This window comes from Barbus barbus (assembly GCF_936440315.1).
Source record: "Barbus barbus genome assembly, chromosome: 26".
Taxonomy (NCBI): domain Eukaryota; kingdom Metazoa; phylum Chordata; class Actinopteri; order Cypriniformes; family Cyprinidae; genus Barbus; species Barbus barbus.
The window spans coordinates 12,752,082-12,770,745 of NC_136754.1; the positions used below are offsets into that span (position 1 = coordinate 12,752,082).

General features: G+C 36.1%; 1 protein-coding gene across 1 annotated transcript; it reads left to right on the forward strand.

Annotated features, from left to right (window-relative positions):
• The first annotated feature begins 2,271 nt into the window (after positions 1 to 2,271).
• LOC306846025 (CYFIP-related Rac1 interactor B-like) lies at positions 2,272 to 18,296 on the forward strand. The gene is made up of 11 exons (XM_079379092.1): positions 2,272 to 2,385; positions 10,373 to 10,462; positions 11,264 to 11,385; positions 11,502 to 11,607; positions 13,532 to 13,668; positions 15,405 to 15,482; positions 16,257 to 16,373; positions 16,631 to 16,710; positions 16,831 to 16,957; positions 17,409 to 17,479; positions 17,600 to 18,296. The coding sequence occupies exons 2-11, from the start codon at positions 10,390 to 10,392 to the stop codon at positions 17,664 to 17,666; spliced, it is 978 nt and encodes a 325-aa protein (XP_079235218.1). The 5' UTR covers positions 2,272 to 2,385; positions 10,373 to 10,389; the 3' UTR covers positions 17,667 to 18,296.
• The last annotated feature ends 368 nt before the right edge of the window (positions 18,297 to 18,664 follow it).

Genomic DNA, 18,664 nt, shown 5'->3' on the forward strand with positions numbered 1-18,664 from the left:
CCAATGCCTCGCCAGCACAGTTTTGATGGATGGAAGTGTTAGCCAACCACAAGGACGTTTAAAGTGATTGACAGTTTGAATAGTTTACGTAAGATTGTTTAGAGAATAGCTCGGCGTATTGTCCGTGTGTTTTCGTGCGCTCTCGGGTTACGCATGAAGCGTACACATAATGGCGTCGCGGCGCTACACAGACTGGCTATCAGCGAACAGATGTTGTCCAAAGCTCACATCTGAATCTCTCCATCATGGATCTTCGACTTGAGAAGTGTTTCTGTGGCGTTTGGTGGTGTTTTGGAGGACGTGGGGAGAAAAATGGCTAATTTAGTAGCCGAATACGCGCTGAGATCGCTGGGAAGCGTGGATAGCATTAGCACGTAAGTGTCTCCACCCTCCTCTTGAATGTTTATGTGTCTTTATCATGTATTTGCAGCTTTTGTTTCATGTTAGCTGTTTTAGATTCTAAAAATGACAACGGAGAGGGATAATATGAGGGGATTACATGAGTTTTGTTCGTGTGGGTGGGTGGGTGTGTTTGTTTGTGGGTATGTCCCGGTTATTGTGTGTGTGTGTGTGCGTGCGCGCGTGTGTGTGTGTGTGTACAAAATGTAAACAGTGTTGCAAGTTTGATTTGTTTTGCTTACACACTTTCTCACTCTTTTTCTCTCACTCTTCCCTGTCTTTTCAGAGGTCTGGTGAATCCAGATGGTCAGAAAAAAAACCATTTTAGTGGCTGCTAGAGCGTCTTCCTCCACTGTAAATACTGTAAATAGTTTTTTTTTATTATTATTTAGTAATATTAGTAATAGTAATCTATTACTATATTAGTAAAATAGTAATATTCATAATATTCACCATATAAAATAAATAAAAAATACAAATGTTGTAAAAACAATGAATTTTGCATGTTTTGTGTTTTCACTAGTTCAAAAATGATCAAATCTGTTTTGGTTCACTGTTTTCATTATTGGAATTGTTCAGAATAAAGACTGTTTAGTTATGTTCAAATTCTGAAATAGTTTTGTGTTTTTTTGTGGTTTCATTGGTAGAGCAGTTCTGAATTGATATACATATGTAGTATGCAGTGTCTTATGGAGTCTCTAAATAGCATTTTTGAAAGGATTCCTAGACTTTTCTTGAAATAAAATATCCAAATGACTTTTCCAAAGCTTTTCTTGAAATGAAATACCATAAAGATGTACTTTCTGTAAGTCTTTACCTATAAAAAATTTATTATTTCATATTTTATTTCAGGAAATATTTAGGCGTTTTTTTTCAAAAATGCCATTTGTAGACTAACCAAATGACTAAATGAGTCAGCACTACAAATGCTGTTCAGAAATAGTTTTTTATTGTGTGTTTTGGTGGGCAGAGCAGTTCTGAATTGATATACATATATGTATTATGTAGTTTTGACTCATTTGGACATTTGTTTACAAAGTGTCTATTTGGGGTCTCCAAATGGCTTTTTTGAAAGGACGCCTAGATTTTTTTTAAATAAAAGCTTACAGAAACTACATTTTTGGGAGTATCATCCTCAAATTTGAATCAAAACATGGTCAGATGTTCAGCTTTATCTTTATGGTGTTTTCAGGCCTTTGGCATGAAAGTCTCATCCATTTTTCCCTTAGTGAGCTTCATTAAAACATATCGCGAGTCAATTTCATGTATATTTTACCTTGTTTTACTCTATTGCTATACTAATTTTGAGTTATTATGACTCTAGAGTAACAAAGGATCAAGTGTCTAGTTTCAAACAACACCAGATTTTTAAATATAGACCTTAGGGTTCAAGAGCTACAGACATTTTTATTTGGTTATATCGTTTTTTACAAAATGCTCAAAAATAGGGGCGCAGGGTAACAGGTTAATATAAAAATATTTATCTTTTATATTGGATTTCTTCTTTTTTTTTCACCATGTCAAAAAGTCACGTTAGTCACCATGGTTGGAAACTGAGAATGACCCATAAAGCACAACTTTACCTGTTGCATCAGGCCCATACCGTGCAAAAGAACTGGAGTATTTCCATATTTCCATTACACGAGCGTTGCTTCATTGATAAAGCGAGCGTTCTATCGTAATGTTTGCGCTGTTTAGCGTGCAATTAGCATATCTCAGCTCAAAACACAAGTGAAAGCAAAGTCATCCAAAACAGATAGAGAACGCTACATGCATAGTAAAACTAGTCATCTTCCTCTCTCGAAATCAATTCCTTTTATAGATGTAGGCAGAGCTTGTCGAGTGGAGCTCAACCTGCGCGTCAAACGCAACACTTCTGATTGGCCAATCCGGAAAATGTAGACACAATTCACAATGATCCGCTGAGCAGGGTGTTCTTCGGCGTTTCCCTATATTTACTTTTCACTCAATTAACTGGAAATTAAGGTAAGAATCTTGGATTAAGATGCAATACCATTCAAATATGCAACCTGACACCTGGCGCGAGAGAATGTTTGTTTTCTTCAGCACGCAGGTGAGGAGAGAGTCTAAAGACAACCTGAGTCTAACATTACTGAAACTAAACTAAAATGAAGCTCAATGTTAATTTAAATTCAAGTTTAAGGATTTTAAATAGAAAATTAACTTTTACTTCACAACGTTTGTATGAAAGCAAGGCGTTTGATCACATTTCACTTGACTTTGAGGTTTGTATTCATTGTAATGGACGGTGATTACAGATACATGACTTGTTATATGTTTGTTTATGTATACACTTGTCTTATGGGTAGCCTATTTGTCTGCTGCTGAGCAGAAACAAGTGAATTTTATTATAAAAACCGAGACTGTTCTCATGAACAAAAGCAATGGTGCGAGTTTTCAGACTTCCTCTGTGTTCAAATAGATCATGCCACTTCCTGATTTTGTTTATTCAAAACACGCATTTCAAAGTTCCTACATTTTCACTGTCATATACAGCCACAGGTTGAAATCTAGATTATTCGATGTTTATTTTGACATGGCTAATGGCTGTTTATTCAAATAATTGTTAATCATTTTAACATGAAAAATGTTCACGACACAATTGCGCGGTTCATTTGAAGTAACCACAGGGTTATCACTCCTAGGCCAATTAATTTTCATAACGTTACATGACTTTTCTAGATATGCATGATTATCGAATAAGGATTTTGATTCAGCCTGATTCACTAATGAATCTTGCAGACCATATTGTGAACTGTTTTAAACGATTCTTTGAAGTGTTTCTCCTCACAGTCTCTATTAAATAATTTAGCAGATAGGCCAATAATAATTGTAAACCCTCTTCTTTTTTATGAATGCATGGTAACTTGTGTATTTAATGTGTTGTTTGCATAAAATACGAAAGTGTGTTCTCTCTCAAGCAAGGAACGCGTAGTATTTTAAGTTTAATGGAAAAAAACTTGTGGACAATCTCTTTATTTTAGAACAGAGCATTAACTATAAAATATATATAGAAATGTATATGACTTAAGAATTTCATGATGCTTGCATTACTTCATTAATTCTCATTTTCCAGGCGTAGAAAAATTTCCAGGCGTACTAATTTGAAATTCCCTTATATTTCCATGTTTGCATGATCATGGCAACCAAAGAAATCGACAGCCTATATGAAACTACATTCTGCATGCAAGCAAATACCTTTTTTGTTTGTTGTTCATATATGCACTCATCTACCATGTCATTGTCCTCTTCTGCGGAACTGCAGAACTGTCTGTGATGTGCAAGGTCACAGGTTTTAATTAAAGCATGAACTATAAATATTGTCACAGCATCCTTCATTATGACCTCCAGACCAGTGTCAGCAGTAAAACACCAAGACGTGTGCAGATATTGACTCTGCAGACTAGGTTATTACTAGGTTAGGCTATTTTAGCATAATTTATAAGACTTTATTATAAACTACACTACATGAGGTATTACATGTATTAAGTGTATTTATGTATGTATTTAAACTTATATTATGTGTTATGTAAAAAGAGAATGGATCACAAAAAAAAATCATAGTTATTGTACTTATGGTCTTTATTACGCAAAAGCTAATATTGATGGATGCAAATACATGCATAGCAGCTTTAGTTGTTTTTTCCAGACAGTAGTTTATAAAGAGCAATATTGCAGCAAAAACACCTGCACAGCTTTGATCACTGAAAGATGCAGATCAATAGCATCTTCTCTGTGCTGTGTGCTTTGAGATGTCAAGTTGTGATTGTGTTTCTGGATTTAGCGGAGCATTCCTGTACTGCAGGGTTCATCTAGTGGCACTTTACGTGCCCTTAAGGCATGTGTGACAAACTGAAGCAGTACGCCCTTCACATATCTAGCAAGGGTTTTAACTACATTTTGATGCAGAGGTCTATATTGTTATTTTTCAGTCTATATTTTATTTTTGAGTGCATGTAGGATCTGTATAAAGCCAAGATGTTAAACAAAAAAAGCTAGTAGCCTAGACTTTATTATGGTATTATTATTGAGTGTGTGGATTTTGACATTGGTGACTGAATAAATATTTAAAAACAGCGAGCTTACTGTATCTTGTTTTCAGTTTGAGAAGTATTGTTGTGAAGGAGGTAACCCTTTTTAGTGTTGATTCAACTTCCTGGTTATGCTTTGTGGTAGGACAGGCTCGCTTTATCAGTCTTCACAGTCAAACAAATCAACAGAAGTTGACACCTTTTTGTGGTCAGATGCTCTTTAAAAACTCTTGAGCACTGTTCTTTACTGCTAGCTCGAGGACTGCCCCAGATACATTCATATGGGCAGCTTACTTGCATTTCTGCTCTAAGATACAAAGTAATTATCATCTGTTCCCTCACGTGGTGCAGAAAAGGTATTTAGACACTAAGAACACACAGCATGGGTGTTTTTCAGCAGTACCTGTGCAAAAAATCAGAAGAGAACAAACACCTGTGCTGTCATGCCAGCGGAAGCATGTTTGTACAGGCCCGATAGCTGCGGCTCACATTAGGTTTCTCGTGTTCCTGCCTGTGGCATTTTTCCATGCTGCTTGTTTTTTTCTTTGGAAGAGGTATAGAGAAGTGAATCCGGCATTTCAGTAGCATGCATTGCAGAAGTTATGTTAGTGAGTGCAGGAAAGCATCTGTGAGAGGAAACAAGCTCATGTTGGCGTATTTTAAAAGGTTTATATTTTTAAAAAGTTGTTTTTTGCACAGTGTTTTTTCTTGGATTCAAAATGTTGCTTTTTGTTCTGTTAAACTAAACTGATACTGATTCAGTTTTGCATTTCACTATAAAATTTATAAAAGTTATTGTATAAATATGTTTATAATTCATTTAAATTTATTTTAAACAGGCATTTTGGTAAAAAAAAAAGGTATAAAGGTAGCCAGTCTTGCAAGTGAGATTGATGTCATGCAATCAACTTCATGCAGCAAACTTGCCTTCCTCTTAGTTCAGGAGGAAAGTACTGGGCCCATAAACAGCATAACTGAATAGCAAGCAATCTTAATCTCAATGATTTATCTATCTTATTTATTGAGCATCTGGCTGGTCTGAGGACAGAGGATGAATATCTGAATCGAACATTATTCTCCTATGAACATGAACCTTCTGACTTGGAGTTGACAAGGGATTGCCCGTCCCTGTGAGGTTTAATGATAAATGTAATTTATAAAACTATATGAACTATGACCTGAAACTGAGAGCTCAAAGTATAAGTGCAAACATGAACACATTAACACATTAACAAAATTAACACAACTGTTAGCCAGTTGCCACTTGGCAATGCTTTTAGTGTAAACCAGAGGTGTCAACCATTATTTCTGCATCTGATGCTCACTAAGGCACTAATAGATGTTTCAATAATTTATTTATTTATTTTATTCATTTATTTATTGTGATGGGCTTGGTTATAGCCATGGCTTTTTTATTAGTATGAAATGTATTTAACAAAAATAACATTGACATGGTCCATATAAGGTCAAAAAAGGTGCAAATGTCGGTACCAATAGCCTCGTGGTTAGTGCGTCGACATACAGCGCAACTGAGCTCAAGGCAAGTTCGATTCCCGTCTCGAGGTCCTTTGCCAATCCCGCTCCCCTCTCTCCTCCCAGTGCTTTCCTGTCATCTCTGTACTGTCCTATCTCAATAAAAGGCATAAAAATAGCTATAAAAAAAGGTGCCAAAAAAGTCCTTTCTTGTTTCTGACCAAAAATATTTTAAAAAGTATTAATACAGCCTAAAAATAATTAAGGTTAGTCAACTTAAAATGTTAAGTTGTATTAAGTGACAACTTTATATTATAATTAAGTTTTTTCAAAAATGTAAATCTGGAAAACACTGCGTGTTAAGATTTGATAGCTAATTGCAACAATTTGTAGTTGTGGCAAAATAATTTAAATCGTCATATTCTATAAACATTTAAAATTCAGGGCTTTTAAAACTTTGTTTTCCCAAACTTTCAGACAAGGCTTTAGGACAGCATTTAAATGCAAAATTCTAAGAAATGCACTGCAATTTCTATTTTAATTCTACTTTCTTACTTTCAAATTCAAATTGCCGTTCTGAACCCTGATTCTGATTGACAGCAAATCCAATTTAAGTTAAGGAATGAATTTAGAATTTACAGTGCATTCTCAGCAGAATTTTGAATGGTGCACAACTCTGATCTGAAGTCAGCAAGGCAAGGTTTAAAACATAGCATCTGATGTCCACCAGGTGGCAATAAAACCATTCAGTTCCCAGGGTCTATACACAGATGCACAGTAGTAACCTTCCTCTTATGAAGTAGATATAAAACAGTATGTCTGTAGCTTTTTCAAGGTCACGTCAGCTTGACACATCGTATCGTGATTTAAAAAGTATCATATCATCTTTAAAGTATCGTGTAGAAGGTCATATTAAGCTTTACATTTAAAGGTCATCTCGAGTCTGGTTAGATGTGTAAATCTCATGTGTCAGTTCAGTGACACCTCTGTGTGCTTCAGGGAGAATGATAGCGAGGAGGGTGGATGTTGTGTCTGCATCTCTTCTAGCTTGTGGGCAGATGGACTCAGTGTCTCTCACATCCAATGTCGTGCAGGGGCGAATGATAGACGGTTTGTAGGTGATTTTGTAGGGGTTTATTTTTAGGCTTATGTTAAGTTCAGCTGTGTTCCTAACAGGTTAATGAGGGACTGCTTACAGCTGCAGATCTAAATAACATTGTCCGCTCTGAAGCAGTATGGGAAATTACAGACAAATCACCAGAAATATTGTCATAAATATTCTTTCATAGCAGACGGATTCTTAACAGTTGTGTAATGGCTAATGTAGCAACAATATTTTTGATTAAATCTGATTGTCTTGTGGTATTTATAGGGTCTAAATGAAGGGTACAGATGTCAGAATTTCCATCATGCGGCAGAGGAAGGAGTGACTGCTCTGTCTGTCTGACTCATGCCTTACGCTCTTCTGCCTTGTCACAGCTGGCCGGCCCGCATACTTGTGTCCATCTGTAGACTGTCTGTCTGTCCAGGACACGCGCCTGTCTCTCTCTTTCCCTCCTGATGGTAGAAAATCAAGCTCTTGTTTTGGGTTGACATTTAATTCAGTAAAATCAGAGCAAAGTGCTTTTCTTAATATTATTAATTACATTCATGATATTTATATTAAATTAACATTTATATTATATATAAATAATACAACATAATTAATTAATAAAGAATAATAGGTAACACTTTATTTTAAGGTGTCCTATAATATAATATATAACAATCAATAAAGAATAATATAACAATTACTATATATATATATATATATATATATATATATATATATATATATATAATTCTATATATATATATATATATATATATATATATATATATATGTATATAATTCTATATATAGTTGATATTAGAAATCATTATTCATAATTTATTGTCATGTTAGTGTTATAAAATTTTGTATGTACAATAAAAATAATAGGCTATTTAATTACTTAATCTTGTTAATATTAACAACAAATAATTCATATTATATTATGTTTATATAATCAATATTATAATTAATATATATGCAATACATAAATATGTATTACATGTATTATCATCACAATAAGTGTTCGCTTGATTAATTAAATTTTTAATGGAAGAGACGGACTCTGTGTGGCCAGAGGTGTGTGTGTGTGATTATTAGCCGGGGGCAACGTGCAGCAAATCTGTCCATGTCTTGCCATTCTGGGGGTAATGTTAACCCGGTGTGACGTGGCAGCGGTGGAATCTGGGTCAGGAGGAGCGCTGTCTGCGCTCTCTGCACTGCCGCAGACCGCCTCACTGCAGAGCCTCCCCTCCAGCCACGTGACTCTGTCATATGAAGCAGCAGCGGGGAGGAAAAGGGTGGGGTTGTATTCTTCTCTGGTTGGGTGGTAGTAGTAGTAGTAGTGGAGGCGAAAGCACGTGGAGGCACATGCTGTCAAACGCTGGTGCATGAGTACTGCAGTGGGGAAGAAACGGCCCACTGCATTCACACCCATCATCTAAATCCCCTCTCGCTCGCTCTCTCAGAACAGAACACCACTGTTATTAACTGAGATGAGGACACATTCTGCTAATAGTAACTGGGATTTCAGTCCTGCTCACTGAGATCATCTAATAATTTAAATTTAGAAGCATGATTTTTGTTTTTTGTACCTGTACCATTTGCCTCATGAACAGTTATAGTCCTTTAGTCGTAATAAACACTGCAATATATAAATTCCATTTTTGATCATCAAAATAAATGATGGTTATGAAAATACTGAGATTTAATTTATAAATGATGTGTTTATTTATTATATATTTATAATTTATTAACAAGCAAAAATAAGAACAGAGTTTTTTGAATACATAATAAATCAATAATATTATATTTTAGTAAAAAAAAGTATTAGTAAAAATATCAAATTAATTGGTCACACTTTTATTTTAAGGTCCAATTCTCTATATTAACTTACTATTAACTATAGCTTTTGCAACAATAGTTAATAAACAGCCAATATGCTATTAATATGCATGCTAGGGAATAATGAGAATTGGTGCTTAAAATATAATATTCATAACCATTTATCATTTATATCATTATCATCATAGTGTTAGCCTTACCAATTTCATTTATTCATTTTATTTGACAATTTTGAACAGCTTTGCATCTACCTAAAACATCCCTAAAATCACTGAGATACTCGAACTTGAGTGACTTTTTGCTTTAATAGTTTGTCTATAATTTGAATGTATACTTTGCACATTTGTGAAAATTCAAGAAAGCTTGTGAGGTTTACCCTGTCAAACTGTTCCACTTTTGAGTTAAATTTGTTTTGAGTCATATCTCTTTTCCAAGTACCGCACTCATTATTATTCAAGTACTTTTAAGTCCTGTCAAGTAGTCCTGTGCTCCGCTCCTATTGGCTGTCAGCACATTTTGGGTTGAAAAATATTTTAAGGCTCCATGGAAACAGCAGAATGTTCGGTCTCCCTCCTTAGCCAATAGAATTGCAGGGTGTGTATGCTGTAGTCAAATGAGCAGCCTCGGTTTAGATGGTACCATCCCCCCAAATCTGAGGGGTGTAAAGCTGACAGGGGGGCTTAGGCGGTTCAAGACAGATCAACATAGCAGTGCTTATTTAGTCCCTTCAGTTCTTAATTCCTGAATGCCATGAGAACATGAGTACGCCAAGATATAAAGACAACAAACCCCCACTCACACTGCAGGATGCACTGTAGGTCAGGGAGACACTGTAGCAACCCATTTACCTACTTTCAAGGCTGTTCGTTTAGAGGAGAAACAAAGTCCTTCAAGGAAATAAAGAAAGTTTCTCTTCGGCTTGAACAGAAAAGTCTGACCTTGGGCTTTGAATTTGTTGGCACGCTGTTTAACTCTGAGGTCTGTCTGTTCTCTTGATGTTATTTAATCTGTTGTAGGCAGTGACTCACTGCGGGAGCGCTGAGCTCAGAGCAGATGAATAAGAATGAGAGTGTGCTCTTTTCAGGGAACATATGACTCTTATAATGATGTAGCCCTCACCCCAAAGGGAGGGGGACTTCGGTCAGTTTTGAACTAAAGAAGATTTTGACTGCTAGAGGGCGACATGATCCTGCAGTAGGATCCACCCATGAGTGCTGCAGTCCTACTGCATTCCCAGCAGCATGTGTGCTTTCACCTGCAGGCAAACTGGGTGTGTGTTCAGGAGGGTAATGTTGCTTGCCACACTCATACGTGTGGCCAGATGTTTGCTGTCGTGAACACAGGTGTCACAGTTCTTGATGCGAATTGAGTCGACCTGAATGTGTTCTTGTATAGGCAAATCAAATGGTGTTTACTACACCATCATTGACTTTCAAAGAACTGCAAATCGCATGCAAAAATCATCATTCATAAAGTAGTTTGCATCACTTTTTCTTTTTATCTTGTTTTTTAGGTCTCTGACAGATCGGGATGGGGAATCTGATTAAGGTTCTCACACGAGACATTGACAACAACACAGGGAACTTTTTCCTGGACTTTGAAAGTAAGTGAATAATCACAACCTGTATTATCTGATATTGAGGGCTGGGAGAAATAGCACCTATTCACAAATTATTTACAGTAATTTTGCTGACAATATAACATGAAACAACACTGGGAATATTATAATAATATTTTTATTGTAAACAACATTAATAATTATTAATAATGTATAATATAGTATATAATTAATATTATAATTATATTAATATAATTACTAATTAATTGCTATAACTATATATAATCATTAATAATAATGTCATCATTATAATAATAATAATTACTGTTACCAGTTACTGTAATAATGATCATAATAATCATATTTATTACAAATAACATAAATTAATATACAATAACATTGATATTAATATAAATAACATTAATATTACTAATGCAGTATATATAAATATATATATGTATATAAATAGTATTTATTTGATTAAAAATGATATTTATTCATAATTGCTATTACTGTTAAATAGTCCAACAATAATTCTGATAATATCAATAATAATAGTAATAATTATTATTATTAATATTATCATCATTATAAATTATTAACTATATTTAAAGCTTTTATTCTTTATAACTATGTTTTATTGCATTTAACTTCTTACATCTAATAAGCTACAATGGTTGAAAAGGCAGTTCCTCTAATAGGAAAAAACATAATTTCAAAAATAGTGTAACCAAAAATGTAAATATATGGATATAAATATTTAAGCAATAACACTCCACCTCAAATCCAACCAAAGACATGACATGCAGCAGCACATCTAAGACTGAGCTGATTTCTCCTCTGCAGATGCCAAGCCCACAGAAGCTGAGAAGAGAGTATGGGAGGAGGTCAATGAGGTGCTAACAGAGGCTATGAGTGTATTACAGGACCTGCAGTCATATAGCGGTGCAGGTGAAGCCATCAGGCAGGTGAGTACATCAATAATGCACTTCAGGTTCTTCGCACATCAGCCTGGGCTTTATGTTACTTTGCATGACAAGCTCTCTTTATGTTGTGTTTAAATGTGTGCATGTTGTCTCCTCAGGCCATACAGCATCCCAATGATGAGCGTGTGCAAGAAAGAGCGTGGGCCTCTGTGGTCCCGCTGGTTGGCAAACTAAAGAAGTTTTATGAGTTCTCACTAAAACTGGGTATGTCGTTTTGCTCTTTGCATTAATGTGCACAGCACACAGAACTATAAATAATAACACGTATGGCTATTTTTACCTGGAGGCATAGGTGATAAATAAGAGGACATTTTTAATGATCTACTCGCTCACAATTCCTCACAGGGATATATGGTCCACTGACCCACTTACCATATACTGTAGTATTAGCATCTGTTCTGGACCGTGTTTTGATTTTCTGAGATGATCGTTCTTGAAGCTTAATTCAGCAGTATGATGGAACACATTACTGTAAGAGCATGTACGTCAGCAGCTGGCGATAGCGAGATTATATAAGACTAGGCATTACTAAACTGTCCTTACTCTTACGTCAGCTCATACGCTCTTACTCAAGCCTTTCTCAATTAAACAAATGTAACCAGAGAGCTGAAACCAGCCTACTGTCATACAGCTATATGTAACAAGTCATTATGTGGACTGTGTGCAATGTCACATGAGCAAGACTGCATTTTTCATAAATGTAAGGACTCGAGCCTAAAGTTGAATCACAGCTACATGACTTTGCACAATATATTATACTATATATTTTGAAAATATTCTTGGGAAGTTGTATTTCTGTTCTGATTCAGTGCATGTTCCTAGGGAACAAGCCATAAACAGAGCAGCAGTGCGTCATAATTGGATTAGCACGCTCTTTGGGCAAGGCCAGTTTCTTTCACCACATCCAGCAAAAACACAGCTCTTGTTATCTCTGACAGTGCCCACCCCAGATTTACTGTACCTTAATGATAAATTTATTATCCTCAAAGTAAATACATTTTCTGGAACATACCAAACCATTCAGAAGTTTGTAAGATTTTTTATTTTTTTTTTGGAAAGAAGTGCAAAACTATTATGCTCACCAAGGCATTATTTCATCAAAAATACAATAAAAACAGCAATATTGTGAAATACTATTAGAATTTAAAAATGACTGTTTTTTGTTTTTCAGCAGTCATTACTCCAGTATTCTGCGTCACATGATCCTTCTGAAATCATTCTAATATGCTGATTTATTATCAGTTCTTAGCAATGTTAAAAATGCTTGATACATCCTTTGATGAATAGAAAAAAACAGTATTTATTTGAAATTGAAATTTTTCCAACATTAATGTCTTTACGGTCACTGTAATTTTGGCTGCATAAAATATTAATGTCTTTCAAAAAAGTAAAAAATCTTACTGACCCCAAACTAACAGTAGCATATGTTAGCTGATTCTAACAAAGGCAAGCTTCTGAGTTCAATTTAATTTAATTTTTTTTTTATACTAAATGTAAATGTAATTTCTGAGTTTGACATGCTTACTGATAAAACATATACCTTGAATGCACTAAAAATCTGACAACTGAGTACATGTGGCGTCGATGTTACGGTTGATATGGAAAATCACATAGCATTTGGACAATTCATATCCAATAAAATCCAAAGAGTGATTCTGTACTTGGTGCAGCAATGGGAAATGCCATATTAACTAATTTGTTCTGCTAATCAGTATTTGCAGAAATATTTTGTCTTATACTCTTGTATGTCTCAAAGTACGTGATATGCTCTGTGAAAAATGTGGTGGGTTTTTACTTTTTATGCTCTGTCTGTGCTTGTAAATCTGTGGGTTTGAGTGATTCAGATGGAGGGTTTGATGTTGAGAAATAGGTCATGACCTAATTAAACATGACATGGCCCTTAATCACACATCAACACCAGCCAATGGCAGTGCTCTCTCTGGAGGAGAGGCTCTGGTGAAACATCAAAGGGTCAGACTGACCTAACATCTCTCTGTCAAACACACAGCTGTGTTCCTCTGCCAGACACTCTGTTTCTCTGCCTCATTTTTTTGTCAAAACAGAGCGACCAAAACCCAGTATTATCCACCAAAAGCATTGGCAGTCCTATTTCTTGTGTCTTGTGTAGAAGACGCTCTGCAGGGCCTGTTGGAGTTTCTCACCAGCTCGCGCTGCAGCCCAACTCAGCATCTGGAGCAGGAGCAGGCGCTGGCACGGCAGTTCGCTGAGATTTTGCATTTCACGCTGCGCTTCGATGAGCTGAAGGTAACCAGGCAACCTCAGGTCACACCCATTCTGCACATGTCTAATCTTTCTTGCTTCAAGATGGGCAAAATCAACAATTAGGCAGAATGAGAGGATGTGGAGCAAAAGTGTTGTTAGTGGAACTCCAGCATCCTGTCTCCGGCATTTCAGACCTTCAAAAATCTGTAATTAACTCATCTGACCGTTAAAAATCTGTAAATTATATTTATACTGGCAGTGATTATGCAATATCTTTTTAAACCGCAGGGGAAGGTATAAAAACACTTTCCATCTACCTATTTTTATGTACATTTTTGGGCTATCGCACAAAAAATGCTGAATAGAAACGCCAAGACGTGCATAAATTCTAGATAAAAGATACAGATACATTTCTTTATCCGAAAAAAAAATGTGCATAGGCTCTATGATGAAATCACATTTACCTAATAAATTCCTCTGTGCATCAAAAAAGTCATGTGACTTTGCACAATGAGATGGCATAACAAGACTAACTGCTCTCATTACACAGCTGAAATGTTGTTTTGGTCATTTTGAAATGCCTGAGACAAAGTCTGTTGTCAAAGTGGTTTGATATAACAACCTCTCAGAACTGTCTTACATGACTGCGCTCCCAAACAGCAGGCATCTGCCTCCAAAAGTAAGATAACAGTAAAACATGACCGCGTTTATTACATTATGTCTGCGCATTCTGAGGTGAAGTAATTTATTAAATACCACAGTGGCTTCTCCTATTGCAGCAAATTACCTTGTTCTGAGTGATATTTGGTGCCAGTTTGTCATGAAGTGATTTTGTTGTCTTCGTCTCGCTGGATGGACTTCGCAATTTGTGCTTTATTCGCAAATGTTTTTTCCAATATTCCAGTTTTGCACATAAGTTAAATTTGCAGTTCTGGAAGGAAACAGCTACTGTAATAATTACTGTCTTCAGATCCAATTATATTCTTATAAATTATGATTTAAAGTAGAATCATACATTAACACATTTATTTGTGAATCCTTCAAGGAAACATGCTGCATTGCAACACACATTATGCACTGATTTTGGACTCAGAAAAAGCTAAAAATCAACATTTAGTAAAATGTTACACTGATTTCCCCCAACCACACATACAAAAATTCCATCTAGGCTAAGTGATATATTTTAGCTTTAAAACTGCAAAAATTCACTAAAAGATGACATCTGTAACATGCATTTAGAAAATAGATTGGGTGAATTTTCATTTCTAAAAAAAGTGCTGAATCCTAAGCTGCTTTTATTTCTTAACAGTTTCGTTCTGAAACTGATAGCAGCCGCTGTAACACACATATTGCTATAGAGAAGGTGCATGATAGAATTTATTAGTAAGCCACTGAATTTTGTATCAAAATAGTTAACTTAATTAGCTCTGTAGTGATTCAGCTAATTAGTTGAACTAATGGAACACAAAGTCCAGTTGCCACCAATTAGTCAAATTAATGGAAAACTAAGTACACTTTCTTTCAAAGGTGCCATAGAGAATCTGTTATTGTCTAGATTACTGCACTGATGAAGTCTGTGACAAAACCCAGCGGTGTATGAAATGCCCATATGCTCTTTTCATTTTCTAGCTGCTCACTCGAATTCATACATTCACAGTAAAATGAAAAATGCATGAATGCCATGTTAACATGTTTCCCATTCCCATATTCAGCAGAAATGCAATATTAAGCTGCCAGTTCTGCATTTAAATGCTCACCTGCTCTCTCTCTCTCTCCAGATGACCAACCCAGCCATCCAGAATGACTTCAGCTACTACAGAAGGACCCTGAGCCGCATGCGTATCATCAACCAAACAGTGAGTAAACCTGCTCTGTATGGAAATGTGCCTCATTATCAGACGGCTTATGTTTTAGTAATACCTCATTCCCCCGTGTCACAGGGGTTAATGGGAGCTCTTCTGTTCTCTAATGGTCTGGATCATTAGGTGGCAGAGCAGCACAAGATCCTGAGTCAGGGAAACATGAGATATCGCACTCATCTCATCCTCTCCATCTTTTCCTGCTATTTATTTTGTACGTCTCCCTCCCGCTTTTATCTTTTAGCTGACACAGAGCTGAAGTGCGTTCGGTTGACGTCGAGTCAGTAACGCGTGCTAACGACTTCAGGCTCATTAGCGTGTGCTGTATCATCAGGGAGCGGCTCAGCAGGGGTTGACACCAAGGATCGTTGACCTTGCCTCGCCAATTAAAAGCACTCTCTGCAAGGAATAATTACGAAAGCCGCTTTCATCTCATGAAACATGAGCTCGGCTCTGGAAGAGCACGTATTAGGAATTCTGGACATGTCTGCAGTCTGTGGATTAAAGCAGGATTTACATTCACGTTTTAGCATAGAGTAATGAATTAAATGTTTCAAGTCAGCTAAAATGCATTTTCAGCGCACCAGAATGCCCAATTTCTACATCCATTTCCATGATTAACTACTTAAGTAAAGCTGACCGAGGAAACGTGCATTCGTAACCTCCAAAAAGCCCAAGGCCTTAACTGACCCCTTTAGTTTAAATCTTCAAAAGTATGGATTTTTCACATTTAGATACTGAAAAAAAACGAAACGTGTGTTCTTTCTACAGACAGAAGAGCATAATGAGGTTGACAACGAACTGGCCAATCGCATGTCTCTCTTCTATGCTAATGCCACGCCCATGCTGAAAACGTTAAGCGATGCCACAACTAAATTTGTATCAAAGGTAGGTGGTTGTTAAATTCTGCTTTATTTTGATTATACCAGTGCTTACACAACACAAACCACTCAAATGGGTGTTAAATAAATGGATGCTCCAGATGCTCATGAATAAATTTTACCTAATTAGTTCTCAAAACATGCATACATACTTCGGCAATGCATCTACATAAAAATGTTTCTCCATCACTTTCACTTCCAAATCACTGTTTTCTCATTACAAACAATCGTTACTAAGATATTTTGCTCTCTCTATCTGACCAGCATGCAGAACTGCCTGTAGAGAACACAACAGATTGTCTGAGTACGATGGCAAGTGTGTGTAAAGTCATGTTAGAGACACCGTAAGTTATATGTTTGTGTTTTATCACTGGCCTTTTTTTTCTTCTGTAGCAGCCTGTAACTTTTTAATTCATCCTCTGTGTCTTTGTCTGTGTGTGTGTGTGTGTGTGTGTATTGATCAGGGAGTACAGCAGTCGTTTTGCCAGTGAGGACACAGTGTTATTCTGTCTGCGTGTGATGGTGGGGGTGATCATCTTATATGACTACGTCCATCCAGCTGGAGCTTTCGTAAAATCCTCCAAAATCGATGTATGCTTTATTCTGTTTTCTGGTCCTTTTAGTAAAAGTTATTTTATTTAAATGTATTCCTTTAATTCAATTACAGTACATTAATATGCTGATTAGTTGGTCAAATTAAAAATTAGGGTTCAATTTAACACAGTTAAAATAAATTCAAAATAGGGACTAACTAAATGAATTTGCTAATGTGTCTAATTACAAAGCAAATACAAATCTGAGTTAAAATACAAATACAGAGATTAAATCAAGTTTTTTTAATATATTTTGTGTAAATAATTTAATTAGGGCTGTCAGTTTAACAGTACAATACATTAAAAACATAAAAAAAAATAATGCATTTGATCACCAAATAAGCATTTAAATCAGTAATTTACTAAATTAATGTGATCACCCCTATTAAAAGCAAACTGCATACAAATACAAATGATATAATATTATTGTCTGTCTTTGTATGACACAGATGAAAGGATGCATTAAGGTACTGCGGTATCAGCCGCCCAACAGTGTGGAGGGGCTTCTTAATGCCCTCAGGTCTGTGAGCTTTACTGGACTCTTATAGCATGATAGAAATCCAAGTCTTTGTTTCTGCCAAAAACCATGCAGTATGTAATAAGCATGCATTAAGTAAACATTCTCTCTTGACTCTCACAGGTACACAACAAAACATTTGAACGATGAGACTACCTCCAAGCAAATCAAAAACATGTTACAAGCTTGACTGTGTCTGCCAAAAGTATTACCTCTCGAATACATTGGACGAGACGCTTCAGCAGTTTTAGTAATACAATGAGAATAGCCATGTATCAAGTGGCAGCTACTGTTATCAGTCTGTTTTTACTGTTGTAGTTTTGTTTTTTACATCTTATCCAGTTAGACTTAGTCATGTGTGACCTTTAGATTTCAAAGATGCTTTGTTGTGTGGCGTCCAACAAATTTGAGTTTCGTTCATTCCCTTCCCATGTTTTCTACAGTTGACTGAGTGCCCAGGCAGGACCACAAATAATGTATTGCTTTTTTTTAAATAACATAATTTACTGTGATTTTTATTAACATGACTCTTTTGAACTGAATAAAGCTATTTTAACCAAAAGGACTGTGAATGGCTGACAGCTCATACAGGAAGGGCTTCTTCGAAACAGGCCATTTAAATCACCATGTACTCTCACCACTTTACTACTTACAAAATAATTAGTTCCAAACCCACATCCTTTTACCTAACAGAGTTCAAGATTATTCATTTCCTCTGACTGTCTTCTCCAGAACGTCATCGTATAACGTCCATTCAAGGCTGTATTCCCGTTCTTTTGCTTTTTGGAGCCAGAAATAAACAAACATGTGGTTGAAATTTAGCCTTGTAATGAGTTAGCATCTCTTCAACTTTCCCCCAGAAACCAAAAGCAGAATGTTCCGAAATTCCAAGCTGTCCATTTGATGGTCAGCTGACTCTGCTCGATTAGTCAGGAGAATGATATTCTCACATCATCCAGCACAGGAAGTGAGAGTTAGTTCTACAGAAGTATGAGTAATATATCCCCTGCTCCAACACTCTGGAGTATTTGATCTCGGTCCTGCTGGGAACAAGCTCCATCTGCACGGGATGCCCCTCCCAGTTTGTATTGCCATCCTATCTGCTCTGTATCTGTGACCTCCACTGTGTTTTTTTCTCACTCGATGGCTCGCACACAGTTTCCTCCTGTTTGTCTGGCTGCTCAGCGT

Coding starts and splice junctions, on each gene's coding strand:
- LOC306846025 (XM_079379092.1), top strand. CDS start 10,390: ATGGGGAATCTGATTAAGGTTCTCACACGAGACATTGACAACAACACA. Junction 11,386..11,501: donor CAGGTGAAGCCATCAGGCAG/GTGAGTACATCA, acceptor TTGTCTCCTCAG/GCCATACAGCATCCCAATGA. Junction 16,374..16,630: donor CAACTAAATTTGTATCAAAG/GTAGGTGGTTGT, acceptor CTATCTGACCAG/CATGCAGAACTGCCTGTAGA.